The 27,038-nt window shown below is 54.0% G+C and overlaps 1 protein-coding gene and 1 long non-coding RNA gene across 6 annotated transcripts in view; one reads left to right on the top strand and one right to left on the bottom strand.

Annotated features, from left to right (window-relative positions):
* Positions 1-1,863: 1,863 nt before the first annotated feature.
* LOC118149491 (uncharacterized) lies at positions 1,864-6,621 on the bottom strand. The gene is made up of 2 exons (XR_008477914.2): positions 6,497-6,621; positions 1,864-5,152 (listed from the first exon to the last, which is right to left on the bottom strand). It is a non-coding gene; the product is annotated as an uncharacterized LOC118149491 (long non-coding RNA).
* A 211-nt stretch (positions 6,622-6,832) lies between these two features.
* The window catches only part of KIF21B (kinesin family member 21B), a 54,209-nt gene continuing 34,003 nt past the window's right edge, over positions 6,833-27,038 (top strand). For all 5 annotated transcript variants that reach the window (XR_008478015.2, XM_054248330.2, XM_054248328.2 and 2 more), the window contains exons 1-8: positions 6,833-7,192; positions 20,965-21,187; positions 21,524-21,706; positions 24,731-24,880; positions 24,983-25,117; positions 25,500-25,667; positions 25,979-26,094; positions 26,827-27,022. Coding sequence is in view for 4 of the 5 variants with exons in the window: in XM_054248330.2 (XP_054104305.1) it covers positions 7,152-7,192; positions 20,965-21,187; positions 21,524-21,706; positions 24,731-24,880; positions 24,983-25,117; positions 25,500-25,667; positions 25,979-26,094; positions 26,827-27,022 (1,212 nt within the window). In the remaining variant the exon portion in view is untranslated. The remainder of the gene's footprint in view (positions 7,193-20,964; positions 21,188-21,523; positions 21,707-24,730; positions 24,881-24,982; positions 25,118-25,499; positions 25,668-25,978; positions 26,095-26,826; positions 27,023-27,038) is intronic.

Here is a 27,038-nt window from a genome sequence, read left to right as displayed (position 1 = left end):
ACCTTCGATGAGGCCATAGGCCATGTGGTCTCAGGGAGAGGTAGCCAGGACTTTAACTGACTGTCCCCATGACCTAGAAGAAGTCACCACCCACTCTGAACCTCTGTTTGAACAAAGAAGTCAGGACAAGTTATTTTTCAACAGCTTTATTGAGATATTAAATACTATTAATGTATAATAATCTGCACATATTCAAAGTGTGTAATTTGATTAGTCTGAAAAATGTATTAGCACACACCCATGGAAGCATCACCACCATCAAGACAATATGCCAGGCGCAGTGGCTCATGCCTGTAATCCCAGCACTTTGGGAGGCCGAGGCTGACAGACTGCTTGAGCGAAGGAGTTCGAGACCAGCCTGGGCAACATGGTGAAACCGTCTCTACAAACATACAGAAATTAGTCAGGCGTGGTGGTGCGGTGCGCGCTTGTGGTCCCAGCTACTCAGGAGGCCAAGGTGGGAGGATCCCTTGAGCCCGGGGAGCTCGAGGCTGCAGTGAGCCATGATCGCACCACTGTACTCCAGCCTGGGTGACAGAGGAAGGCCTTGTCTCAAAAAGAAAAAGAATAAGTAAAATAAATATAGCCACCACCTCGAAATGTTTCTTATGCCCTCCTACCCCTCCCAGATCCATCCCCTTGCCAGGCGACCACTGATCTGCTTTATGACACTACAGTTTACAGTCTAGAACTTGTGTATCAATGGAATCGCACAGCATGTGCTCTTTTTGCTATGGCTTCTTCACTGAGCATAATTAATTTTGGGATTCATCCATATTGTATCATGTATCAATAATTCACTCCTTCTTGTTACTAAATAGTATTCCACCATATGATATACCACAGATTCCTAATCCATTCCCCTGTTGATGGACATTTATGGGGTTTCCAGTTTCGGCCTATGACAAAGCTGCCGGGGTCCTTTGTACGCATGTAGACACGTGAAGCTGACAACTTCTTAGGGGGCTGTGCTCACTTTTCTTGGCAGCTCAGCAGTTGCCAGGACCAGATTCATCCGTTTTCTTCCCTGTAATTCAGTGGAGGATGAAACCGGCAGCAGCATGCTTGAGTTTGAACCCTGCCCACCATGTGCGGTACGACCTTGTGTGCCTCTTGGTGTCCTGGTTTTACATTCCCTCCTCCCTGGGTTGTGTGAGCCGTCCATGACTGTATGGATCAGAAACATTTAGTGCAATGCCCAGCATGAGGTTCAGAAATCGTAGCTGTTTCTCATTTTGCAGGCGCCTCTGAGAAGATCTACTCAATCCAGAATGGGCTTCCTCTAGAATCTCCAAGCAGTTACCCTAACCCTCTGAAGTGGCTCCATTTCACAGAGGAGTAACTGGGTCCCAAAGCCAAGAGTGACTTGAGGAGGGCTGATCTCTGATTTGGGAGTGAATGCAGACGTGTCCTGATACCCAACTATTTCCTAGTTGGGTGATAAGCAGAGAGGAAGTTGGAATTTTCCAATTATTTCTCAGAGCATCTCCTGGAAAACCCTGAGAAGCAGCTCAGCACAGCCAACCAGAAAGACTATGAGACCCCCAAAGGTTCATACAAAACCACACTCATTTAGTGAGTTCGCAGGGCTCAGCAACCTGGAAAACCCACAAAATCGCGGTCAAACCAGGGGGTAAAGAGATAGGGGTCGGGAGGATGTCTACCCTACCCCATCCACCCCACAGTGCTCCAAGTAGACCAAAAGGGGGCTTCTGTGTGTCTTGGGCAAGCAGGTCGATCTCTGGAAGGCACTTACGCACTCTGGCATTTTTACAAACCAGGTCTGAACTCTGGCTCTGCCCCTTATTAACTGTGTCAGGGTAAGCCAGGCTTGACACGGCAACACACAACTTGTAAGTTCAGTAATTTAACACAATAAAAGTTTATTTCTCATTTACACTCTATGAACAACATAGGGTTGAGGGTGCCAGAGTCCTAAAGCTTCCACTAGAGACAACGCCCATCAGCTCCGCCACATTTTATTGGTTAAAGTCGGTCACGTGTCCACAGCTAGCATCAAAGAAGAGTGAGGACATGCAATCCTACCTTGTGCCAGAAGGCAGAGAGCCGGAAATATTTGGAGACAGCACTAATGACCACTACACTAGCCAAGTGACCTTTGAGCTCATTTCCTCCTCTGCAAAATGGGGACGAGAACAGTATTTGCCTCATAGGTCGTTGTGCGGATTAAAAGAGAAAAGTTATGTAACACCCTTGGCACAGTGTGGCCCACGGCTGAGGTTGAGGCTGGGGTATTTGTGTACAATGAGGACCCAGCATGCCATGCCTCCCTCCTCCCTTGCAAGCACTGACCCTGGATCCCGAGGCCCCGTCAGAGAATGGATAATTTTCCACCCTAGGATCTTACAGTGACCACTTAGGTCAGGCAAACTGCATTGCCATAAAATGTCCCCCCACCCCCAGCATCATTCACACTCATCTGAGACTTCCTATCCCTCACCTGACTGCTTTATGACAAAGCTGCCCTTCTGTCCAGTTAGAGGATAGGAGTCCACTGAAGAAGGGTTAAAGAATCCGAGGTAAATGTGAAGGAAATTAACATCTATTTTTTGCTGAGCACTGTGCTGGATGCTTGACCCACATTACCTCATTTAAACCTCATAATAGTCCTGAAATAAAGTGAGTGTGATGATCCTCATTTTGAGGTGTGGGAGCTGATGCTTGCAGTAGCTTCATACCAGCCCAGGGTTACATAGCTAGTCAGTGGCAGAGCTAGGATTTGAACACAAACTCCGGGACTCAGAAGACCACACCTTAGCTTCTGGGCTGTCTTTTCCTATTTCATTCAGACTTTTCTTTTTCTTTTCTTCTTTTGAGACAGAGTCTTGCTCTGCCCCCAGATTGGAGTACAGTGGCTCGATCTCAGCTCACTGAAATCTCTACCTCCCAGATTCAAGTGATCATCGTCCCTCATCCTCCCGGGTACCTGGGATTACAGGCATGTGCCACCACATCTGGCCAATTTTTGTATTTTTCAGTAGAGATGACGTTTTGCCACATTGGCCAGGTTGGTCTTGAACTCCTGGCCTCAAGTGATCCACCCACCTCAGCCTCCCGAAGTGCTGAGATTACAGGCATGAGCCTCTGCTCCTGGTCCAGACTAACTTTTATCCCGGCCATAAAGTCACCAACAGCCCAATCACAGATGTTTATTAACCTTTGGGTTCTATTGTGCTGTTGTGGAAACTGCCCTGCTTCTGAAGCACAGGGACCAGGCTTTTAGTCACTGTTCACTCCCTACCCTACTGTGCAACTTTGGACAAGTCCTTTTACCTTTCTGGGCCTCAGTTTCTTCACTGAAAATAAAGTTATTGCAGGACTAACTTTCTTAGGTTCTTTCCATATCTAGGATTTGGTAACATTGACAATTCTCCACATCTCTTCCTGCCTTTGGCCCTAATACTGTATTAGAAAGCATCACAAAGTAGAAAGGTAGATAAAGATCCCACATTTGAAGTTATACAGAGCATTAATTAGACTCATTATTATTTAAAACTAAAAATAGCTTGTTTGAAGATTGATGGCGTGTTTGTAATCCATAGCAGTTTTCTCCCTTCCTTGCTATTTATAACAAACCCTGGTTTCCTCTGTAACTAAGTCTGTCTCCTCCTATAAAAGAGGAAGTCAGGCTGAGCCTGCTCCTGAGCTAAGATCTCCTGAGTCTGCACCCCCGGAGAGCCTCTCTGGAGTTCTGAGCGCCTGTTGTTGGGCGGAACTGGGCTCAGTCTCCAGGTGGGCATTGGAAGTGGCTGGACTATAAGCCAGCAGGATGGGCTATGTTTGTTCTCCCATGGAACCATGCATAGCTGCTGGGGTGTGCCTCGGTGTTAGAGCTGGAGGTCCAAAACGCTGTATCTTCCACTCCTAGAACTTTTGCTTAATGCTCCAAGAGTTTTTGCAAATGCCAAATGCCCAGTGCTAACCCTGAAGAAGACAAAAGGAAACAGGGCTCAAGTGCGGGCCACTTTGGGAGACATTTTCAGGGTCTGTAAGTACCTCTTAGGTTTTAAATTTGTTCCGATACGGAGGTTGTTGAGAGTTGGGTGTCCTGGGAGATCTGGGCATCCCAGATGGCTGCCCCAAGTTGCTGCGGAGTATTTTAACTACAGTAGCGTGGGAGCTTCCTGCCTCAGAGAGGGCTCCCCACACCTCCCCTAGGTTCCCATCTGCCCAGACGCCCACAGCTCCTGTCAAGAGAAATGATGGAAGCCCCAAGATGCCTGGAGGGAGGGCCTCAGCTCAGGACAAGAGCCGGGCTCAAACCCCAGTCCAATCAGCGGACTCTCGGGGCCAGCTCATCGTGGCGTGTGTGTGTCTGTTTCTGTGAGGCAGTGAGGAACGCATTGGGGGTGGGGGAGATAGGCACATGGGCCACCAATCCTGAGAAACTTTGGGTTTTGGGAAGGAGAGAAGAAAGAAGAAAAGCTGGAAGGGGATAGAGGTAGTGGGAGAGAGGGGGACGGGAAAAACCAAAGAGAAGACGCAGTGGCTGTGCTGACGCTGGACAGTGACTGAAAAGGGCAAGGCTTGTCCTAGACTTCCTCTGACCCATCTAACCTAAATCTCCCCACGCTGTGGTTTAAGCCTCTTTCCCACCTTGGCCCCCATCTGGCCTCTGAGTAGCAGAGCCCAGGAGTCAGGTCTGGAACGGTAGCTGCCCTGCTGCTCCCTGGTGGCCCAGAAGGGAGCTACTTCCAAATAGCCAAAGTCCTGAGGAGTTTCCTGCCCATCTGCCTCCCTGCTTCCCCTGACTTGACACCCAGTGTCCTGGAGGGATACAGGGCGGGCAGTGGCTCTGGAGGCATTTCCCAGCAGTAGAACTGTGAGTCAGAGGGTCACCTATTGTCGGAAGTCAGAGGGGACCTCCTGCAGGCAGGAAACCAGAGTTGGGTCCCAGAAAGGTCCTGAGATGAGTTGGCGGGAAAGTAGCTCTTCAGAATGCTACCATCTGGGAGGGTTGAACCCGGAGCCCACTTTGCCTGCAGGAAAAGCCTGAGCCAGCCCAGCTCCCTTCTGCCTGGGCAGTTACTTGGAGGTCATCTGGGAAGTCTGGAAGCAGATATACAAGTTCAAATCCAGGCTCTGTTGCTTATGTGCTGGAACTCATATATGTGAGGCTCAGTTTCCCCATCTGCAAAATTTAAAAAGAATAAAAAAGCCCAGCTCACAAGGTTACAGGGATAAAATGAGAATATGTGCATAAAGTACCTTGTGTAGGTGTTCGTTACGTGTTAGTCTCCTCCCCACGTCTTACTTTGGTTGGAAGATGGGGAGGAATTGTCCAGGATCTGACTGCAACATTCTGCTAGCCTCTTGCTCCAGGAGAGGTGATCCCCTGGCCCCAGGGAGAGCTTCCTCTACATTCAAATGCTAATAAATGGTAATGAAAGGCCCAGGATCCCACTGAGACCTCCTCTCCAGCCCCCACCCAGGGGGCACTGCTGGTGGTGCTCCTCCCATTTGCCACCAGGATGAAAAGGATATGTTGATTGGCTCTTGAAATTTGCCACCGAAATTATCTTTGGTTTTGATTTGACCTTAATAGGTCAAGCCAAACAGGGATCCGAGCTACTGGATGGAGCAGTGTGGGGGAGGGGGTGGGGGGAGGAGTGGAGGAGGGAAGAGAGGAAGATGGCACCAACAGATGCATCCTCAGACCCCAGTTCACACCCTTGTCAAAATCTCTGACAGGTTTTCATCATCTGAGGGTGATATAAGAGGCTTGGAGTCAGGCTCCCCTTCCTCCCCTCCCCCAGAGATCCCCATCCACATCTGGAGCTGCAGCTGGGTCCTCCTCTTGGGCCCTTTCCAGGGGAGGGAGCTGGGTGAAGTGAGGGCAGCTGGTGAGGGGCCCTGTGAATAGCTGCAATGTTGGGAGGCAGGGGGCAGGGAAGAGGCGTCTGGGCTCAGAGGGAGGTGGACTGGGAAGGGAACTGTGGCTTTGCAGCACTGGTCTCCTCCATCCAGGCCCAGTGCTGAAGTCTCCATGGTCCTCCTTGTCCTTTATACCCATTCCTGCAGGCAGCTGCCCTCCATCTTCCCTTCCCCACCCACTTCACCGCCCAGCCTCTCTACCCAGGTGCTTGGAACTGAGTGCCCCTTTGTTCCCTCCTCTCCCCCAGGGCAGCTCAGGCCTCCCACACTGACCCTCTGGCCCCACTGCCACAACAAGCAGAGTGTGAGCTGGGCCCAGTGGGGTCATCTGTGGGTCATAAAGGTCAATGGGACAGTCGTCTAGCAGTAGGAAGGGGCTAGTCTTGTGCTAGAAGCCTGGCCAGGAATCAACTAAAACACGAGCTTTAAAATGCTGCAGGGTGGTGGAGGCTGGGGGAATTTTAGTTAGGGGCTAGCAAGAACTCCCTTCTAGAAGGGTTGGCAAGTTTACTGGAATAAATGCAGAAGGGAAGCTTGCCTGGCTCTTTCGAACTATAAACCGTCAGTCGCTGTGGGATGCCGGGGAGACCAGGGTTCTTACCAGGCTTCCCCACCAACTCGCTCTGTGACCTTGGGTAGTTCCCCTCTTTGAGTCTCAGCTTCCTCATTTATGAAATGAGAATCCCATTGAAGCCGAGGTTCTGCTACTCCAGGAGCTTAGGTTCTAACGTGGACTGCCTCCCGTGCCCCCACCCCCACCCTCCAATCCCGCCCCCTACCCCAAGCCACCCCTTGGCCGCGAGCCAAGAGGTCCCTTTAAAGGCGCGAGTCCTGCCCCCGCTGCTCATTCGGGCCTTCGATTGGCGGCTCCTGGGTGGGGCGGGGCCGGGCGCGGGATCTGGGCGGGCTCGGGACCGGGTCGGCCCCCGCCCCCTTTGTTCGCGCTGCGGCGGGAGGTGGCGGCAGGGTGGGAGGTGTGCGCGCGTGTGCCGCGCCGTAGGGAGCGGCGGGTCGCGCCGCCGGCTGTCAGCTAGCTCCGCGCCGCCGCCCGATGGCGCGAGGAGGCGCGCGGGCTCCCCGGGAGGCCGCCCGCGGGTGAGCCCCCCGGCCTGCCGCCCGCGAGCATGTCACCTCCAGCCGCCGCCGCAGCCTCCGCCAGCCGCGCCCCCGCCTCCCGCAGCCGCAGCCGCTGCCTCAGGCATTGGCCCCCAGACCCCCGCCTCTGATCCACGCCCAGACCCTAGCGCCAGAGGGCCATGGCCGGCCAGGGGGACTGCTGCGTCAAGGTGGCCGTCAGGTAGGGACCCGCGGCGGGGAAGGGGGCGCGCCGAGGGGGCTCGGGCTTTGTCTCGCGTGGGCTCTGGGCGGGGGGCGCGGGCACTGATCGGGCTGAAGCCCGCACTCCCGGAGGAGGGGCCGGCGTGGGACCGGCTGCAGGGCGCCGCGCGCTGGCCGGGCTGCCGCAGGGGAGCGGCGACCCCGCGGACACTGGAAGGTGGCTTTGTTTGGGTGGTAATTTTGGGCTCCTCTTGGGAGCCCTTAATGATCAGAAAATCGAATAAACAAGGAAATCCGGTATTTCACACCCAGCCCTGGCCCAGGCCGGAGCGTCTGTGCGTTTCCTCTTCGCCTCCCCACGAGGCTGCTGTCTCATACGGGGATACCAGAGGGAGGAAATTTCCCCCTCATCCACGCGAGTCAGCTAGTTCTGTGCTCTTGGTCCAGTTAGCAAAGGCAACACACCCGCCCTGGGAGCCAGATCTGCAGACAAAGATTGGGAGCGGGTACCAACGGAAAAGCTGGGATGATGCTTTGGCCTTCTGTGGGAAGTCAATGGCTTTCAGGGAGAATCCTGCCAGCCCTGTCCCAAGAGGAGATGGGGCTGGGAAGGGAGAAGACTTGTATCTGAGATGCTACCCTCTGAGAGGACAGGAGGGTGTGATGTGAAGCCCCATCCTCAGGCACTCAGATAAAATTGAGCAGGGAGGGTTGCCTAGACTTATCTGGGGTTCCATTCTCAACAGCTCTGGGAATTGAGCCGGCAGACAGGAGACAGGGAGAGGACATGACTGGGTGGGTTCTATTGAGAGGGATACACAAAGGTGCAGGGGCAGGAAATGCTGTGAAATTGAGCCATCTGTGTTCTTTGTGCTGGGTGGAGACTCTACACCTCACCACCTCCCCCAGTTTTTGCTTTGGGTTTTTCTCTTTGAGAGGGGTGTATTGGTGGCAGAGTGCCAATCGGGCTGCTCATCAAGGTAGGGATGTGGAAAGAACATCTATCTCTCCCCCAGCCCTGTATGATGGGGCAGAGGGGATTGTCCAGGTCTAGGGTAGGTCTCTCAGGTCTCTAGATCCCTTGGGTCATATGTGACCCAGATTCCAGGGGTCCTGGGAGGTTGCTCCTAGACAAAGTCAGAGATGGCAATGAAAAAGCTTTTCTCTTCCTGCCCCAGGGCCGATGCCCCTCGCCCTGGCCACCTGGCCAGCCCTCTGCAGCCCAAAGAGGAGGTGACACTGATCAGTGCTGGGGTTGAGGGAAGGAGATTGAGGCACCCCCACCCATACACCCCAGGCAGCACTCAAGAGCCACTTGAGCACAGCTTTCCTGGCCCTAAGCAGCCAGAGAGACAAAGAGGATCCCCGCAGGTGCCTGGTGGGCTGGCTGGGGCGGGGCCAAGCTGCTGCTGGGGCTGACATTGCAGCAGGATCTTGTGGAGGTCGAGGGAGCGGGTGCATGGCTGGGGGGTGGGAGTGAGAAATGTAAATATGGCATCTGCAGCAGATTGAGAGAGTCCGAGAACACCATAAAAGGAAAATGAAGCTCTGGCCCCCACCCCTTGTGAATGAGGGCTGGGAAGGAAGGGGCTTGGGGTGCCCTTTCCACAGGGGGCTTTCCTTTAGACTCCATCTTGCTGGAGAAAGCTAAACAAAGACCCCCTACCTCTGTTCAGGGTCCCCAGGCTGGACTGGGGCTGAAAAGATGTGGGGCTCCCACCCGGGGAGCCTCATGGAATTGGCACAGTGAGGAGAGGCTGGTGTTCTCTTCCCGCTGCTGCCACCAGAAGCTTCCCGGGACCCTTTCCACAGGGAAGGGATCATGCCTGCCCTCCGCACCCAGTTCAGGGGGATGTGTGTCATCTCTGGTTCCCAGTCAGATTGCCCTAAGTGGAGTCCCGGTGCCCCGCACCTTGCCTTTGAGTTGCTGATATGGATAAGGGGTGGGGGATTGAGCATCACAAATCAGGCTTTCAGGGTCTCCGGGAAGGTGAGGGCCCCGCCCACTCCTCCTCTCCCACCCCAGCATGAGCGTCCAGCCCCAGCACATGCCAGACCTCAATGGGCAGCCGGCCGTGGAAGGCAGACAATGCCTGGACAGAACCCAGTTTCTAATCAGAGAGCTTAGGACTGGGCTGGGGCTGGGCTGGACCTGGAAGGAGAGCAGATGGTGCCGGTGACAGGCTGTAGGGGGAGTTTTCCTTGCTTTTAGATCCTCTTCTACCCCTCCTCCCCTGTAGCACTCCCAGAAATCACTTCTCTCACCTGAAAGACTGGGTGGTGGGCTGCACTAGAGTAGAGCATTTATTAAAGGCAAGGCTTGTCCAAGGCCTGGTCTAGCCTCAGGGCTCACTACCTCCTGCCAGGTTCAGCTGTCTTTTTGATTTTCTGGAAGTCCTTTTTGTATCCAACCTGAAGTGCTTTCTGAATTTCCATGAGAATAACTTGTAGTGAGCCTGGACTCCAGCTTTTCAGACAAGGAGGGTCAGGAAGTGGTCTGGTGTGTGTGTGTGTGTGTGTGTGTGTGTGTGTGTGTGTGTATAGAGGAGAGAGGCCCCAGGGCTATTAGATTAGGTGAGAAGTGCCGGGCCCAGTGCTCTTGTTCCTGCAGTCTGTTTGGGATGAGGAGGTAGAAGCTGGCTGGCTGTGGAGTGCTTCAGTGAAGGCCTGGGCTCCTGGAGAGCCGGAAGAGGAAACTTTCAGGATCTGGGGCTCAGGGTAAGGGAAGAAGGTTCAGGGGTGAGCAGACCCCCAAAGCCCCACCTTGTGGCCGCCCCAGCTGGATGGAGTCTGGCCCATCTGTCCCTGAACCCAGGCTAGTCGGCTTTGCACTAAGGGATTCCCAAGCCAGCCTCTCCAGCCTGCCCTGTGATCCCTTCATCCACTAATCCCCTTGTACTGTAAAGTTCTCAGCTTCCTGAGCGGGACTAGAACTGGCCATTACCTGGGGGAGGAGGTGTGCAGCAAGGCTAGCGATAGGTAGGGCGGAGCTGTGTCCTGCCCCAGGCTGCAAAATACAAGGCTGACAAATAGGGGAGAAAGGGGTAGCTGTTAAGAAATGCAAGTTGGCAAAGTTGAAATTGGGGAAGGAAGCCAACTCACATGGCGAGTTTGTTTAAGACCCTTTCAAGTCCCCAGCTCTGAGCCCCCACCGTGAGGGGAGCCCTCCGTGTTGCCGAGCCCCCTCCCCTCTTATCTCTGCCTGGCTTCTCTAAGCTTCCTTCCTTTCGTTTGCTTGGCAGTGCCTTGGCCGGGCCGGCATCCATCTGTTGAGACTACAGGGTTAAGTAGGGGATAGGGAGGGGCTTGGGGGATCCAAGGGACAATGTTTGATTGCACCCCTGCCCTCTATCTGCAGATATTTGGATTCTCTATCTGCAGTTATTTCCCTAGTTCTAGGCTACTCTGAAATCTTGGTCAATGACTGTCTGAATTTTGAACCAAGAGCAGTGGTGGCTTGAGAGAGAAAGACTGAAGCCAACAGAAGAAACTGGGCGGGGGAGGGGGGAGGTATTTGGGGTACCTTCAGAGTCCCAAAGCCAGTCAGTGCCAATCAATGCCACCTGTGTCCAGTTTCTAGTTCTGGGGAACTGAGGCCCATACAGGGCCTCCTGTGGGCTGTGCAGAGACCTGAGAATCTTAGTGGTGGCCTCCTGCTGCAGAAATAGAGTTTATGTCATCACAAGGAAGTGGAGTGTAGTAACCACAGGCCCCGGAAACCTCCCCCTCCACCACCCAGCCTGCCTGCCTGATTGGAGCTCAGCTTTTGAAAACCTCCAAGTGGAGGTGGGGTGGGGCCCAGGCCTGAACAAGGGAGGTGGCAGAGGTGATACATGCCTGGCATGCTTATTTTTACAACCCTCGGGGCAAAAGGAGCTGATGCAGTTCATCCACTGGCTACATCATGGGGCACCTTCCCTGTTTGTCATTCTGGGCCTCAGTTTTACCCACTGGAAAATGGGAACAGCTTCTTTGTTCTGGTTTGTTCATTTGTGAAGAGCAGTAGCTTGGAGGAAGACGAAGGTGTGAAAATCTTTGGAGGGAAAAAAATGCAGAGTAGATTCCTGAGGATCTGAATATAAATCAAATGTTTTTTAAAATAGGCCCTAATATAAGTGTACCTAAGAGATGTCTCTGTAGTTTAAGCTTTAGTGAACTATTTAGTAAATTGAATTCACCTCCGATCTGTTGATTAGTCTGTTAATTTAAAGCAGAATGCACGGTGTGATGAAAGGAGCGTGAACCAGGATGTGGCTCAGCACTAGAATGTACCAAACACTTACTCTGTGCCTACAGCATCCCATTCAATTGGCCAGGTGACTGCTGTTATTCCCATCGTATAGATGCACAAACACAGGCAGTAAATGGAGGAGGCTGGACTGGAACGCAGGGTATTCTCAGGTGCCAGCATGTGCTCTTCATGCCACTCTAAGCTGCCTTCTACTTCAGCTGCTGATTAGCTGTGTGCTTGGAGTCTTTGTGCCTCAGTTTCTTCAAATGCTTTACTATACACAGTGGCCGTGAAATTGAATATGGGAAAGTGAAGGTGGGAAGGCACATGGTTCTGTGCAGATGTGTGGCCGGGCTGAGGCTGTGCAGATTCTCCTGTATAGGATTGCTTAGCAGCATGGGGCTGCCTGGCACCACTGCGGTCCTAGTTCCTAAATCCATGCTGTTATCATTTGTGTTAGGGGAGCGTCCCCTCCACATTCTCCCTTTCTTAGATCGCTGCAGCCATCCCTGGCATTCGTCTTCCTGCCTGGATTCCACCATGGCACTCTCTCAGGAAGGATGTCCTGGGGGCAGCCAAGTCTTTTGCTGGCCCCCCACCTCACACACACCAAAGGGCAGACCCCCATGTGTGCTGGGTCTCCTAACATTTCATTTCACCCTCTAGAAAGTGCTGAGAACATTGAGGAGGAAAGCAGTGTCCCGTTAGAACAGCCAGAGGGGCACTGAGAGGGCCCTTGCTGGGTGGGGATTCGAGGTTGCTTCCCTGCCATGCAGGAAGCTGGACTGGAACGCTGGCTCTTGCTTGGCCCCAGAGATCCACCCCTCAGTCCCTATGTGAAGTCCCAGGGCAGGTGGCAACAGTGTTGGATGCAGTGTCCTGTTTCTGAAGGACTTTCTCTTTCACCTCCAGCTGCTCTGGGGTATGGAAAGGAGGTCATACTGCCATCCTATCCCCAAATGCCCGAGTGTCTATTCCTCTATCCCTTTGCCTTCCTTAGGTGAAGCCCCATGTCCTTTACAAAGGCTGGGCTGGTCCAACCAGAGGCTGACTTAAGGTGCGCCGAGGAGAGTGGGCCATATGCAGTGAGGGCAGGGGGGCAGAGCCAGTGTGGAGGGGAGAGGCTTGCTGCCCTCTCCAGCCACCCTCCTGTTGCTCTGCATTCCTCAGCAGGGGAGTGTCCCCAGGGCCCAGTCTCCACTGGCTGTCCCCCTACCAGATGCAGATGCCGATGCCGTCACAGCTCTGGGCTCTGGGCGAAGCCTGACTCTGCAGTGTCTCCTGTCTCTGGGGAGGTCATGGGAAACCCCTGCCAGATGCCCCGAGGTGGGGGTGGGACAGGGAAAGCAGTGCTGCAGCACAGCTGAGCAGTACTTCCCTAGGCTGGGCTTACCCCTCTTCCCAGGCCCCAGAGATGGAGGAGTCCAACCCTGGCCCAGGAAGTTCCTGGCCCCTGCTCACAGCCAGGCTTGTATGGCTGATGGCAGGCTAGGGATATATCCAACTCAGGACAGGGACTGGCTCCTTCTCTCCACCCTTCCTGCACATCCCTGCTCCCTGGCTTCTGACAGCTCACCCCAGTCTCCTTGTTGGCCTCAGTCCTCCACACAGCTGAGATCCTGATGCCCTGGAGGGCCATAGACCACCGGACTCGCAAGGTACCTTATGCCAGGCACTCCCTCCCCTGTTAGCCTGCCTGACCCTTGGCATTACTCAGAAACCAGTGGCCAAGACCCTAGGATGAACTGAAAGAGTTAGGTCAAGGACACTCAAGAGGAGGTGGTGGGGTCAGAGTCCTGAACCCCAAGCATCCCAAGCTGATAACCCTAAGGCTTCCTGTAGGTTTTCCTGGAGTATCACACCCAGGACAGGCAGAGAGGGTTAACAGATCCCTTTCGCCATGCCGGCCAAGGCCTCCTAAACCCATGCCCTTTGGCCACACAATACAAAGCCTTCTTGTCTGGGGGTTCAGAGTTCCGAGGGCAGTCTCAGGAGGGCTGGCCTGGGGAAGAGTCTGGAGACCAGAAGAGGGACAAATGGGAGGGCAACAAGACCCTCTGACTGCTGCAGGGCTCCCATGGCTCTGCCCCCAATATTGCTGGGCTCTCCCCACACCTTACCCCTGCAGCTAAAAGGGCAAGCACCCCAAATTAGATCTTGCCACCTTGTTTCGTAGAAGACTAGTCTCTCTGAGAAGATGCTTTTTCTGGGCGACGTCAGCTAAAAGCCCCCGGGTGTCTGGGAGCCAGACTCCCCTGAGAGCAGGGATTTTACTTCCAGCCGCCTTCCCCAGAGCTGGCTGGCTGCCATGGGGAGGAGGAGAGGATGCTCATTAAAATGGGGGTGTGGACGTCCTCTTTCTGCCACAGAGGAGAGACGCCTTCCTCTGACAGGGAAGCAGCCTCCTGGGTTCCCGACTCCGTACCTCTCCCTGCTCCAGGCTTCAGCTTTCTTAAGCATGAAACGGGGGAAACGCTTTCCCAGCAGACAGCTCGTGGCACTGCTGGCAGCTGTTGGCAGGATCAGTCCGGGAGAGTCTCTGAAAGGATCATTTTTCTCCAAGCCGACCTCTTTCCCGCCCTGGTGCAGAGCTGCTTGGTGAATGCTTCAGGACTGGGCACAGGCGGGTTTGGTTCGGATTTCATCTCCACCATTACAAATTGTGTGACTCTGAGCTTGTTAAATTTCACCTGCCAAGCCTTGGTAACATGGGGCACATGTCCCTGGCTTCACAGGATTGTCTTAGCACATGACATGTGTTCACGTACATAAAGGAGTTTGGCACATAGGCTCTCAAAAAGCATTAGGTAGTGTGTGTCCTCATCAGACAAGTCCTAGGTGGTGAAGAACCTGTAGAACAAGGCAAGAGGGATCTCAATGATTTCTGAGGAGGAAGAAGACTCCACAGACCCCTCCAGGCTCCCCTCTCCCAGGCTTAATCGTCTTTGCAGGCAGGAAGTTCTTTTTGCCAGCTTATCTAAATCTCTCCTGCTACAGCTGAGTTCCCTTTTGATCTTGCCCTGTCACTGATGAGGAAGCGCTGGTGTCTGGAGGTCACCACATGGCTAAGTGACCCCTGGGTGCCAGGCAGACTAGCCATCACCGGGCTTCCCTCTGTGTCTCCTCCCTACACTCACACATCCACCATGGAGGATACAGCAGCTTGGCTCTGCTCTGCCCCACTGCCCGGGCTGGAGCCAGGCCTGCCAACTGGAGGCTGGGCGCAAGCAGAGGTCATGGAATCAAGACAGACATTGCTCTTCCCCTTAGGCTTGGGTGCCGTACACCCAGAGACAGGGCGATGAGCTTCCTGACTTTGCAGTCCCTCCCTGGGCTGTCTCATCAGCTTCTAGGAGCTCCTTTTCAAGATTCCAGAAAGGCATTAGGGACTAATGCCTCTCTTAAAGGAGAAAAGAGCAGATAGGCTTTTAGCCCCCTGGGGCTTTTGGGGCTTTTTCCGAAGGGACTAGTCATTTTGGCCATCTGAAGTGTGATTCTAGTCTGGGTCTGTGGTTCTTCTCAAAGCCTTTGAGGTAGGGAAGAGGGTGTCTGCCAGCCTAAAAGTCCCTGAAGTGCAAATTACACACAAGTGGGCAGCTGCAAGCATACCAGCTCTCACCAGATCGCCTCTGGATCGAATCTGCAGGGCTGATGGCTAACAAAGATAAAAACCTTTTTGCCTATCAGCTATGTGGCCTTGAGCCGAGTTACCAGTTTCTCTCTGAGCCCTCATTTGTAAATTAACGGCAAAAATACCCACCTTAGAACTAAATGATAGAATGTAATAACCTAACACGTGCAAAGCATCCTAGATAGTGTCTATGAGAGGCAGTCCTTGCTCTGTAGATGTGCTGGTGGTTACTAACTGAGGAAGTCAGTCAGGCAGGTGTGACGGTGTTACCGTTACTGGCAAGGAAAGGCATCAGGAATCACAGATCTTGCACCATAGTTGTAAGAATTTCTGGATTCTGGTTAGCTGTTTTAATACAGTAGCCTGTGACCTCTCACCAGTGAGAAGACAGGCCCTTCAAGTGGAAAGAGCCTGGGACTGCACCACTGGGGACCTCAGTGTAAAGATTTGGGGGTAGGTGAGTTAGGAAGCGAGGGAGGGACCCTAGCCAGCTGATTGGGTGGGACTGACTTCACCTAAGAAGCTGAGCCAACCCCTAGGAGCCCAAGGTCACTGGGCAGAGCTCCTGGGAGGGCTGATTGGCGGGCTTTGTGTGATGTCATTAAGGACGAGGCTGGGGATGAGGCCAGGCTAGCGCCTTCCTCCCTCCTAAGCTACGGGATAGGGTGCGGGGCTCCCGGCACGTGCCCGGATGTGCCCTGTCGGTACCCTTTGCAGTTTTCTCTCCTTGGCAGTCTCTCAGCATACCCCCGGGCTACCTCCTCCCTGTCTCCTCTGTCCTCCCCTTCCGCCCCGTCCCCTTGGCTCCCCTAAGAGTCGAGGATCCGCTGAGCTCAGCTCTTCCCGCAGCTTTGCGCCTCGGGCTCGCAGCCTTTGTCCCGCCGCCACCGCGGGCACCCAGGGGGTCGGGGGCAGGGGGTGGGGGTCAGCCTGGGAGGATGGGGGCTCCCCAGCCGCCTCACGTCCCTGGCCTCCGCGTGCGTGTTTCTGCGGGGGTGGGGGACGGCTTCCCACATCACACCCGCTCCTGCTCAGTTGTGAACAGAGGAAGCTCAGCAGCCTCGCTGCCTGAGCCAGATCCTGCCTCTGAAAAGCTCCGGGCCCTTTCTCCTCGCTCCCGCGCCCGCTCTACCCGCCGCTCAGCCTCCGGGTTGCCAAGTGGCAAATAGGCCCGGCTCTGTTCTGGGAGATTCCGGGGGCCTTTCTGAGTGGGGCTGTCCAGCCGGCCCTCCCTCCCGGCAGAGCCTTGAGAAGGGATGGAAGGAAGATTGCAGGGGTGGGGCCTGGGCTGAGATGCCCCCGGTACCCTGGGCAGAAATGACACTGGATGTTTGGGCCACAGAACTTTACTGGCAGAAACCGGCAGCTGGTCTGTCATGGGCCACAATTTGCTAATTTGGGTTTTAAGATACTACACTAAGTTGTAATTTATCTTGATTACTGAGTTTTTTCCTTGCCTCCTTAAATTTTGAACTGAGGGTGAATGCCTCCCTTGCTTCACCCTAGTCCTGGCTCTGGTTCACACCCTCCAGGGCCTGTGTTTTAGCTGGAAGGCCCTGCAGGCCACATGCATGGGCTCATGCCTGTAATCCCAGCACCTCTCGAAGCCGAGACAGGAGGATCACTGAAGCCCAGGGGTTTGAGATAGGCCTGGGCAATATAGCGAGACCCTGTCTCTGCAAAAATGTTTTAAAAAGGAAGACCCTAGAGATCCCTGACCCCCTTCCATACCCCCGGGGAGGAAAAGGACTGTTAGTGGTGCCCATCCTTGCCACCCTGCTTCTTCCTTCCGCTTATCTGGGGCCAAGTGGGCCACTGCCACTTTGAGGGCAGCCCAAAAAGGTGACCTCACCAAGGGTGGGGCCAGGAGAAGAGGCTGCTGCAGGGGTAGGCGATGGAGTTCTTAGAAAGTCGAAAGCGGCAACAGACCTTCTAGATAGCCTAGGAGGAAGCAGGCTTGTGAACCACAAGAGTCAGGGCAGAGCTGACAAGGACCCTGGTCGCTTGTCTCCCACCCCTTTTGTCTCCTACCTGTGGGGTGTCAGTTCGAATTTGCCACCAGGCAGGGTGTGGTGAAGAGTGAGCCCTCAAAGGCAGGGCAAGCCTGGTACCCAGCCCTGCGCATATGTAAACAGATATGCAGGGCTCCTTCTGGAGAACCTTCCTGCCTCTGATGCAGGTGGTGTGGGATGAAGTTTATTTATCAATTTTAGGATTAAGAGTTTTCAGCTGGGCATGGTAGCACATGCCTATAATCCCAGCACTTTGGAGGGTGAGGTGGGAGAATCACCTGAGCTTAGGAGTTCAAGACCAGCCTGGGCAACATGGCAAAACCTCGTCTCTACAAAAACACAAAAATTAGACGGGCATGGTGGTACGTGCCTGTAGTTTCAGCTGCTTGGGAGGCTGAGGTGGGAGGATCACCTGAGCCCAGGAGGCCAAGGCTGCAGTGAGCCATGATTGTGCCACTGCATTCCACCCTAGGGCAACAGAGTGAGACCCTGTCTCAAAAACAAAAATAATAAATAAATAAGTAAATTTTCTGACAGAAAGCAGCTGGAGGAGTGGAGAGGCATTCATAGCCAGGTCAGGGGTCGATGCCCAACTTCACTGTATTTACTGTGTGTGTGGTTTAAGCACTTCAAGCCTCTACCTTCCTTGCTGGAGAATGGGGATTAAAATCCCTAAGTCATAGCATCACTTAACAAGGTGATCTGTGGACGGTGCCTGACCCAGCGCTGGCACATGGAGAGTGTCTCTGGCAGCTTAGTTCCCCTTTGCTTGCATTTCCATTGACTCATTCTGTCCAACACTCTCTCCCTCTTCCAGGTGAGTTGCTTTGGGAATTGGTGACTCATCCAGGGTCCATGCCCCCTGTCTCCCAGACAGTATCTGTTTCTCTGGGTGATGCTGCTCACGCATGCTCACCTGCACCCTGACAAAGCAGTCTGGTGCTAAGTGTAGATCAGTGTTGGGCTGGTTGGCTCTTTCTGACCACAGAATGTGTTGGGTCAACAAAGGGTACCACGATGAGTGCCCAGCTGACCCCACAACTCCTGGACCTGAAAACTCTGGGGTCTCCTCCCTACATCCTCTCTCCTAGACTGTTGTTCTGCCCACTCTCTTGATCCTGGCAGGCAGGCTCCCCAGGTGGTCTAGGGTCTGATTGCTGAAGCAAAAGCTGCCCCACTCATTGAAGGGCTCTGACAAGCCAGGGCTGTTGCCCCTCCTCCTGCTCCACTGTCTCCAGGGATGGTGATTTGATTTCCTCCAATCGCCAGCATTGCCATCTGCCTACAGTAATTAAATGGTATTTGAACTGAATCCAGAAATCCCACTGCAGGCAGCCACGTGGTAGGGAGGCTGTCTTCAGGAGCTGGTGCTAGCCAGCAGAGCTGGAGGGTCCTCAGAGGCTGCCCACACCAGGCCTTTGATTTACCTAGGAATACCTGGGTGCCCTGGGAGGAAGTGCTTAGTCTTGGATCCTAGGAGCCCAGGGGCAGAGCCAGGTCTGAGAGCCAGATTCCTCTTTAGTACCTGTGTGTAATGCCATGCCCCTCCTTCCAAGATTGCTCCTGCTCTCTCTCCCTGCATATGTGAGATGTTCTTTCCCCCGGCACTCTGAGCCCTGGTCCTTGGAGACAGGGTAGCGTACCACTGAAAGGGCAGTGCGTGCAGACTGCATAGGTTCAAGCCCTGGCTCTGCTCCTGACTGTGACCTGTAACTCTGGCTATGTGCCATCTCAGCTTCCTCATTCATACGTGAGGGTCATAGTCCTCACCTCCCAGTGTCTTGAGGACCAAGAATGAATCCATAGCAGTGTTTAGATGCTGCCTGGCACAGAGCGAGTGCTCAGTGTGTGTTCACTGCCATCATTAGCAGTAGAGGTAGAAGGAGAGGTAGGAGCCTTGCTGACCCTGAGCTCTTATTGGAGCCTCAGGTTTCTGGTCTGGAGGTCCAGAAGGATGAGCAAGAATCAGCCATTCTCTTCCCAGGCAGAAGCCAATTCAGGTGGAAAATGGAGAAGCAGGGCTTCCCTTCCAACCTGGGACAGACAGCTGGATAAATGTGGTGACTTCTTTTGGGCTTCCATTCCTTTTAGAGGAGAGCCACTGACCTGTGAGGGCCTGTTCACACCTCAGAAACACTTCTGAAGAAGGTCCAGACTCCTGTCTGTGGGTCAGAACTGGACCTGGTGTAGCTCACCCCCATCCCTCCCTGCCGGGCTTTCCCCACCTCCCCATTCTCCTTTATTCCCTTGCAGTAGAAATGTAGGCAGCAAGCTCAGGTGAGCACCTTCCCCAGCCTACAGCTCTGAATGGGCCTTGGGGACTGGGGTAGCTGGGGACAGAGACAGGATGGCGACTTGGAGGCCCTAGACTCTGTGGCTAGGTGCCTCTGGGCCCAGGATGGGTGCTGGCCTGGCCCCTGGCATTCTTTCTTCTCTTGGTGAGTGTTGGCTTAGGGAGGGGAGGCCTGACAAGCAGCTCATTGTGAGTGCCTGCTGATGCGCTGGCTTGTGTGAGCCCATGGGCATGAGAGCCTAACCCCCATCCCCTTTTACTTTAGGGGGTTGGGGTGGGGTGGTTCTTTCTGCCAATCCCTGCACACGCATGCTTGCTGACTCCTTCTTGGTTGTCATGGGAACCTTGTCATAGTGATGGCTGCTTGGGGGAGAGAGGAAGGGGTGGCTGGATAGAGATAGTTCTGTCTATGGCTGGCTCCTCACTCAGTTCTGATGCCACTTTTCTTCCTCTTTACAGGGAAGCCTGCCAGGATCTGGCTTGAGAGCACACCCTGGGCTGGCCTGGTGTCCTTTCTAGAGGCCCTTGCCCTTCATAAGGGAACCTGGGACTTGACCTGGTCAGCCCCAGATGTGCGTGGTCTGGCCCCTCCACTCCTAGAAAGGAAGCAGAGCTGGGGCCTGAGAATGTCCATCAGACTCTGGCATCTGGGAACGGGGCTCCTGGTCTGGCATCAGGGAGGAGAGCTCCCGGCCTCCTGCTTGCAGCCCCCATAGGCATTGGCAGAGGCTCTGGCCTCTTCTAGAACTTAGTCCTGGCTCTGGGAATGTGGCCCAGAGCTGTGGGAGCATCCAGTTCCTTCTCTTCCCCACCCTGGCCCTGCGCTTTGCCTCCCCAGCAGTGGGCAAGCCATCTTCTCTCCCCTGGCAATATGCTGATTTCTGGGGCTTCCAATCCAGTCGGGAGTATGTGCTTTTCTGTCACACAGACCTGGATATGGCGCCATCACTTTCCATAATACACCCTTGGGCAAGTCATTTAAACTCTCTCAGCTTCAGTTTTCTCATCTGTAAAATTAGGCAAATAATAGGCACCTCACAGGTTTATAGTGAAGAGTACATGAATTAATTTATGGAAAGTACTTTGAACATAGATCTGATATATACTGAGTGCTCAATAAATGTTAACAACTGCTGTTTTGATGATGTTGATATCGTTATTACTTTTGTATTACAAAAGTTGGCCGGGCATGGTGGCTCACGCCTGTAATCCCAGCACTTTGAGAGGCCGAGGTGGGTGGATCACGAGGTCAGGAGTTTGAGACCAGCCTGGCCAACATGGTGAAACCCCATCTCTACTAAAAATACAAAAATTAGCTGGGCGTGGTGATGTGTATCTGTAATCCCAGCTACTCAGGAGGCTGAGGCAGGAGAATTGCTTGAGCCCAGGAGATGGAGGTTGCAGTCAGCTGAGATGGCGCCACGGCACTCCAACCTGGATGACAGAGCAAGATTCCCTCTCGGGGGGAAAAAAAAAGTGGCCCATGTCCTCTAGGGGCACATAAGCATCCCTCCTTTTCCTCTGGCTCATGGGGGAAGTGGCAGCTTGGCAGTCAGTGTCAGGGAGGGGCCTGTGGCAGTCCCCTTCCAGCTGCCTGACCCAGGGCTCTCTCCATCCTGGACAGGATCCGGCCTCAGCTGTCAAAGGAGAAGATTGAGGGCTGTCACATCTGCACCTCCGTTACCCCGGGAGAACCCCAAGTCCTGTTGGGGAAGGACAAGGCCTTCACCTATGACTTTGTCTTCGACCTGGACACCTGGCAAGAACAGATCTATTCCACCTGTGTGAGCAAGCTCATCGAGGGCTGCTTCGAGGGCTATAATGCCACGGTGCTGGCCTATGGTCAGGTAAGCCATCTTCACACCCACTTATGGCCACTCCAGCCTTGGTCTCCCTGCATCCAATGAGAAGGCCCCACCTCCAGGGGGGGGGTTTTGTCTGTTGTCTAAGGGTTGACACAGCCTCAGGGTTTTGTCTGTTGTCTAAGGATGCTGCTGCACCGCTGGTTAGCAGAGGGAAGGCTGTCAGTCAGACACTTCCCCAGAGCATGGCTGCAGGACCAAGAAAGCCGCAGGGGAACCAGGCTGGGAGGTGGATGAGCTAAGGGGATTTGGCCCAGGCACAGGGTTTGCTGGTACCCCCAGAGGGTGTGGAGTTACACCCTTCTATCTTTGCCAATGTAGACGGGGGCCGGGAAGACGTACACCATGGGTACTGGCTTTGACATGGCAACGACGGAGGACGAGCAGGGCATCATCCCGAGGGCCATCGCACACCTCTTTGGGGGCATTGCCGAGCGCAAGCGTCGGGCGCAGGAGCAGGGTGTGGCTGGACCTGAGTTCAAAGTCAGCGCCCAGTTTCTGGAGGTACTGTGGCCTCGTAGGGCGGGCAGGTGGGAGGCTTGGTGGACTGCAGGACCATGGAAGCTGGGCCTTCCTCCAGTGCAGTGGAATAAGCCCAGGGGATCACAGGGGCATCTCCAGGTGATGAGTTCCCTGCTACTGAAAGCATCCAAGCTATGGTGGAGGACTACTTGGTGGGACACTTGAAAGGGGTTCCCGCATCAGATGGAGCTTGAGTTGATGACCTGTTTGATCCCTTCACACCTGACTGGTTTTAGCTCTGACACTGATTACCCTTGTGACCTTGAGTTAGTCATTTCACCACATTGAGCCTCATCTGCAAAATGGGGTGATACTGGCCTTCTCTGCGTCCCCCTTCAGCTTGAGGGCAGCTATCCTGCCCCTCTGGCTCAGGTGCTTCCTGCCCCCTGAGTCTTCTCTGACCCCAGGCAGGAAGGTCCTCCAGGAAAGGTCTTTCTGTGTACCCGCCCTTCCTGTCTCTGGGAGAATGCCAGGCCCAGACTGGCAGCTGCGGAGGGGCTTTTAGTGGGGAGCAGGGGGTCTCATCTTGACCCCCACCCAGTAAGGGTGCTTACCCATAAACCCTGGAGCTCTGATTGTATCCAGGTTGCCCTCTGAGGGAAGCATGTGGCCTTGGCCCTCTCCAGGCCTTCCCCAACCCCAGCCTCTGCCTATTACAATACAGCTTCCCCTCCTGGGCACACAAGTGGTGACTTGCCCTCTAGGGTACCCTGCATTTTAGAATTTGGAGGTTTTCTTTGTTCCTCTGGACTTTTGCTTCTAATAAACGAACTGCCTATGTGTGTGTAACTCTGTGTTCCTATCTGTGTGGGTAGGTCGTCTGTGTGTCTGTGTCTGTGTGTGTCTCTGTCTTGTGTGTCTATGTGTGTGTGTCTGTGTGTCTCTGTGTGTGCCAATCTGTGTGTGTCTATGTGTCTGTGTGTGTGCATCTTTGCCTGTGTGTGTATCTGTGTATGTGTGTCAGTGTGTCTCTGTGTGTGCAAGTCTGTGTGTATGTGTCTGTGTATGTGTGTCTCTGTGTCTCTGTGTGTGCATGTCTGTGTCTCTGCGTGTGTGTATGTCTGTGTGTGTGTGTCTATATGTCTCTGTGTGTGTGTCTGTTTCTGTGTGTACAATCTGTATGTGTGTCTGTGTGTATATATGTCTCTGTGTGCACATCTGTGTGTGTCTGTGTGTCTTTGTGTGTGCACATCTGTGTGTGTCTGTGTGTCTTTGTGTGTGCACATCTGTGTGTGTCTGTGTGTCTCTGTGTGTGCACATCTATGTATGTGTGTGTCTATGTGTCTACATGTCTGTGTGTGTGTGTCCGTGTCTGTGCATGTCTGTGTGTCTCTGTGTATGTGCATTTGTGTCTGTGTCTGTGTGTGTGTCCATGTCTGTGCATGTGTGTCTGTGTGTCTCTGTGTGTGTGTTTGTGTCTGTGTGTCCGTGTCTGTGCGTGTGTGTCTATGTATCTGTGTGTGAGCGTCTGTGTCTGTGTGTCTCTGTGTATGTGTTCATATCTGTGTCTGTGTGTGTGCGTCTGTGTGTATCTGTGTCTGTGTGTGTGCGTCTGTGTGTGTGCGTCTGTGTGTATCTGTGTCTGTGTGTCTATGTGTCTGTGTGTGTGTGTCCATGTGTCTGTGTCTATGTGTCTGTGTCTGTGCATGTGTCTGTGTCTCTGTGTATGCGCATCTGTGTCTGTGTATCTATGTGTCTGTGTCCGTGTGTCTGTGTCTGTGCATGTGTCTGTGTCTCTGTGTGTGCGCATCTGTGTCTATGTATCTATGTGTCTGTGTGTGTGTGTGTCCATGTCTGTGACTATGTGTCTGTGTCTGTATGTCTATGTGTCTGTGTGTCTGTATGTCTATGTGTCTGTGTGTGTGTGTGTGTGTGTGTCCGTGTCTGTGTCTGCACGTCTGTGTCTCTGTGTTTGTCTGTGTGTGTGGGTGTCTGTGTGTATCTGTGTTTATGTACATGTCTGTGTCCTGCTGCTTGTGTATCTCAGTAAGTGTCTCTCTCACATCTCTTTGTTTTCATCCCTTCCTTATCCTGTTGCTGTGGAGAAGCCCCAAAGAGTAGGTTCCTGGAAAATCAGTTCCATACGGTGAACCACAAGAGGTCAAATGATGCAGTGTGTCTGCCCCAACACAGACAGACAGACAGACACCTTGGGCCCCCATCTGCACCATCCATTCCATCTGCTCCTCCCCATTCATGTGGGATATTTCAGTCCCTTTAGGGCTGTCAAAGCCTGGATGTCTGAGGGCTGCAGTCTCCCCCTGAGCCCCACAGCATTTTCTTGGCTGCTGCCCTAGCTGCCCCATCCCTATTCCACTCCCCAGCCCTCACTCCCTGCCTGCTGAGCATCCCAGATTTCAGCAGGTGATACTTGCCCTGCCAGCAGTTCCAAACACAGGAGTCTTCTTGGCTGAGACCGCCTGAAGTGGGGTGACTGCTCCTGGTCAGGCCCCCTCACCACGATGGTCTCACCAGGCATGCTCTCCATACCCACCTGCTGCCTAACATAGGGCAAGGCACACAGGTGTATTTCTTCCCTCAAGAGCTTGTCATCACCTCAGAGACCGCCAGGATCAGGGCACAGCTCCCCTGGTCTCCACTGAGCTGTGTCTCTGCTCTCCCTCACCTGGAGGCACATCCCCACCCACTCTTTCCCACTCCAGGAATACAACAGGATCTGCTCAAACTGTGGCCACCTCTTCATCTCCTGCATCTTAGAGCCCTATCCCTTTGTCCTCCTTCCGTCCTTAGCCCCTGCTGGGACCGAGCTGCTGGCTGCTGGTTCCTTGGGGAGTGAGGAACAGTGTGAAGCCTCCAGCTAGTTCTGCTCAGGTCCCAGCTGCCTCCTGCCCCTATCCTTCAGAAAGGCCATGGCATTCAGAACCCAGAGGGGACCCAGAGCCTCAGTTTGCACATCTATAAAACAGAAATGGTTTACAGGCATGTGGCAGCCACCTGGGGCCCCACTGCATGCCTTGTGCATTCACTGGTTTCCTTCCTGCACAGCTCTACAATGAGGAGATCCTTGACCTGTTTGACAGCACCCGTGACCCTGACACCCGCCACCGCAGGTCCAACATCAAGATCCACGAGGACGCGAACGGTGGCATCTACACCACCGGCGTCACTTCTCGCCTCATCCACTCCCAGGAGGAGGTGAGCATCTGCTGGAGGTCTGGAACAGGCCCGGGTCATCCTGAAAGGGCAGGGGCTGGCACCACCATAGTCCCGAGACCTCACTTCTGCCTCCGTTTCCAGCTGATCCAGTGCCTGAAGCAGGGGGCCCTGTCGCGCACCACAGCTAGCACGCAGATGAACGTACAGAGCTCACGCTCCCATGCCATCTTCACCATCCACCTGTGCCAGATGCGCGTGTGCACCCAGCCCGACCTGGTGAGGAGCCTGCGGTGGGTCCAGGAGCCAGCTTGCTATAGGGGCATCCCAGGAAGGGCAAGATGAGAAGCCACAGATCCAGAGATAGCAAACAAGATTGAGGCTAGCCTCTGCCATTTGTTGATTTTTATGTATTTTTCTTGAGCCTCAGTTGCCCAATTTGTAAAATGGGTTAATGATCTCTCTATCATGGTGCTGTGAGGATTAAATGGAAATCAGGCTTGTGCAAGTACTGTGCACATTGTCAGACGCTCTGCCTGTGTGGAGGACAGTGTAACACATTTGGCCGTCTGCCTGGCATCTCCCAGATGGCAGTACTGTGAGCAGGGGAGCCAGCGAGGTGGGCGAGGGCCGGGTGAGTCAGAGCTGACTTCTGCTGCAGGTGAATGAGGCGATGACCGGGCTTCCTGATGGTACACCTCCCTCCAGTGAGTATGAGACACTCACCGCTAAGTTTCACTTTGTGGACCTGGCCGGCTCAGAGCGGCTGAAGCGGACAGGGGCCACCGGCGAGCGGGCCAAGGAGGGCATCTCCATCAACTGTGGCCTGGTAGGCACATGGCAGGTCATCAGCCCTAGCACCCACCACTCACACAGCTCAGTCCCAGACTGAGGCCCTGCAATCCCATGCCTGCTGAGTCCTCCTTGGACATCTTACCAGTTAGCCCTTCACTCCCAGACCTCATCCCTGCCCCCAACTTCCCGATTTCACCAGCTTATCCATCTGCCTGTAAACCCACCCAGAGAGCAAGAGAGCTGCTGGGGCCAGAGAGGCAGGTACAGATGACTTGGGGATTGTCTTGTCCCTCCCTCCCTCCACTCCCTGAGTGACTCTTGAGTGCCAGGGTCTGTCTCCTGCAGCTGGCCTTGGGCAATGTGATCAGCGCCTTAGGGGACCAGAGCAAGAAGGTGGTGCACGTTCCCTACAGGGACTCCAAGCTCACTCGGCTCCTCCAGGACTCGCTGGGGGGCAACAGGTATCTGGTGACCAACACCCAGGAAGGGGACAGGGGAGGCAGGGAGATTCCTGGAAGATACTGGTGTGTGGGTGTGGCACATGCCTGCCTGGGAGGAGGAGGCCCTCCCATGCTAGGCTGCAGGTTTGGGAGGCAGGAACCTTGAGGTGCTTCATGACCTTTAGACAGCTATGGTCAGACACAGTTTCCCTATCAGTAAAATAGGGGGAGATGTTCCTAAGGAAAGTCCTATGGCTCAGATGAGATGATAGATGGGAAATGCTAGAAAATGCAGAGCTGGCTGGGCATGGTGGCTCACGCCTGTAATCTCAGCACTTTGGGAGGCCAAGGCGGGTAGATCACCTGAGGTTAGGAGTTCAAGACCAGCCTGGCCAGTATGGTGAAACCCTGTCTTAAAAAAAATAATAAGAAAAAAGGAAAAAAAAAAAAAAAGAAAGAAAATGCAAGGCTGTGGCTCATCCTCATCACCAAGCAAAGGACTCTGGCAATTGTGCATCACTGCACCCTTAGCCTTGGTAGCTGCCTTTGCTGTGGTTACCTGCTGTTGCAGTGGAAACTCCTGGCCAGGTGGTCCAGATGCCACATCCCAGGATCTGTCCTCCTGAATGCCCAGGTCCTTTGGGCATTAAGGCAGTGGGGGAATGGGATGGGAGCAGGACCTCTGCTCTGAGGCAATGCTTCTGGAGACTGGCTGGGTCCCTCACCCTCACGTCAGCCTTTCTGCACCCCCAGCCAGACCATCATGATCGCCTGTGTGAGCCCCTCAGACCGAGACTTCATGGAGACCCTCAACACACTCAAATATGCCAATCGGGCCCGCAACATCAAGAACAAGGTGGTAGTGAACCAGGACAAGACCAGCCAGCAGATCAGTGCACTGCGGGCTGAGATTGCCCGGCTGCAGATGGAGCTGATGGAGTATAAGGCGGTGAGCATGCTTCTGG

This window comes from Callithrix jacchus, chromosome 19 (assembly GCF_049354715.1).
Source record: "Callithrix jacchus isolate 240 chromosome 19, calJac240_pri, whole genome shotgun sequence".
NCBI classification, from domain to species: Eukaryota; Metazoa; Chordata; class Mammalia; order Primates; family Cebidae; genus Callithrix; species Callithrix jacchus.
This window is presented reverse-complemented; position numbering and strand designations above follow the sequence as displayed.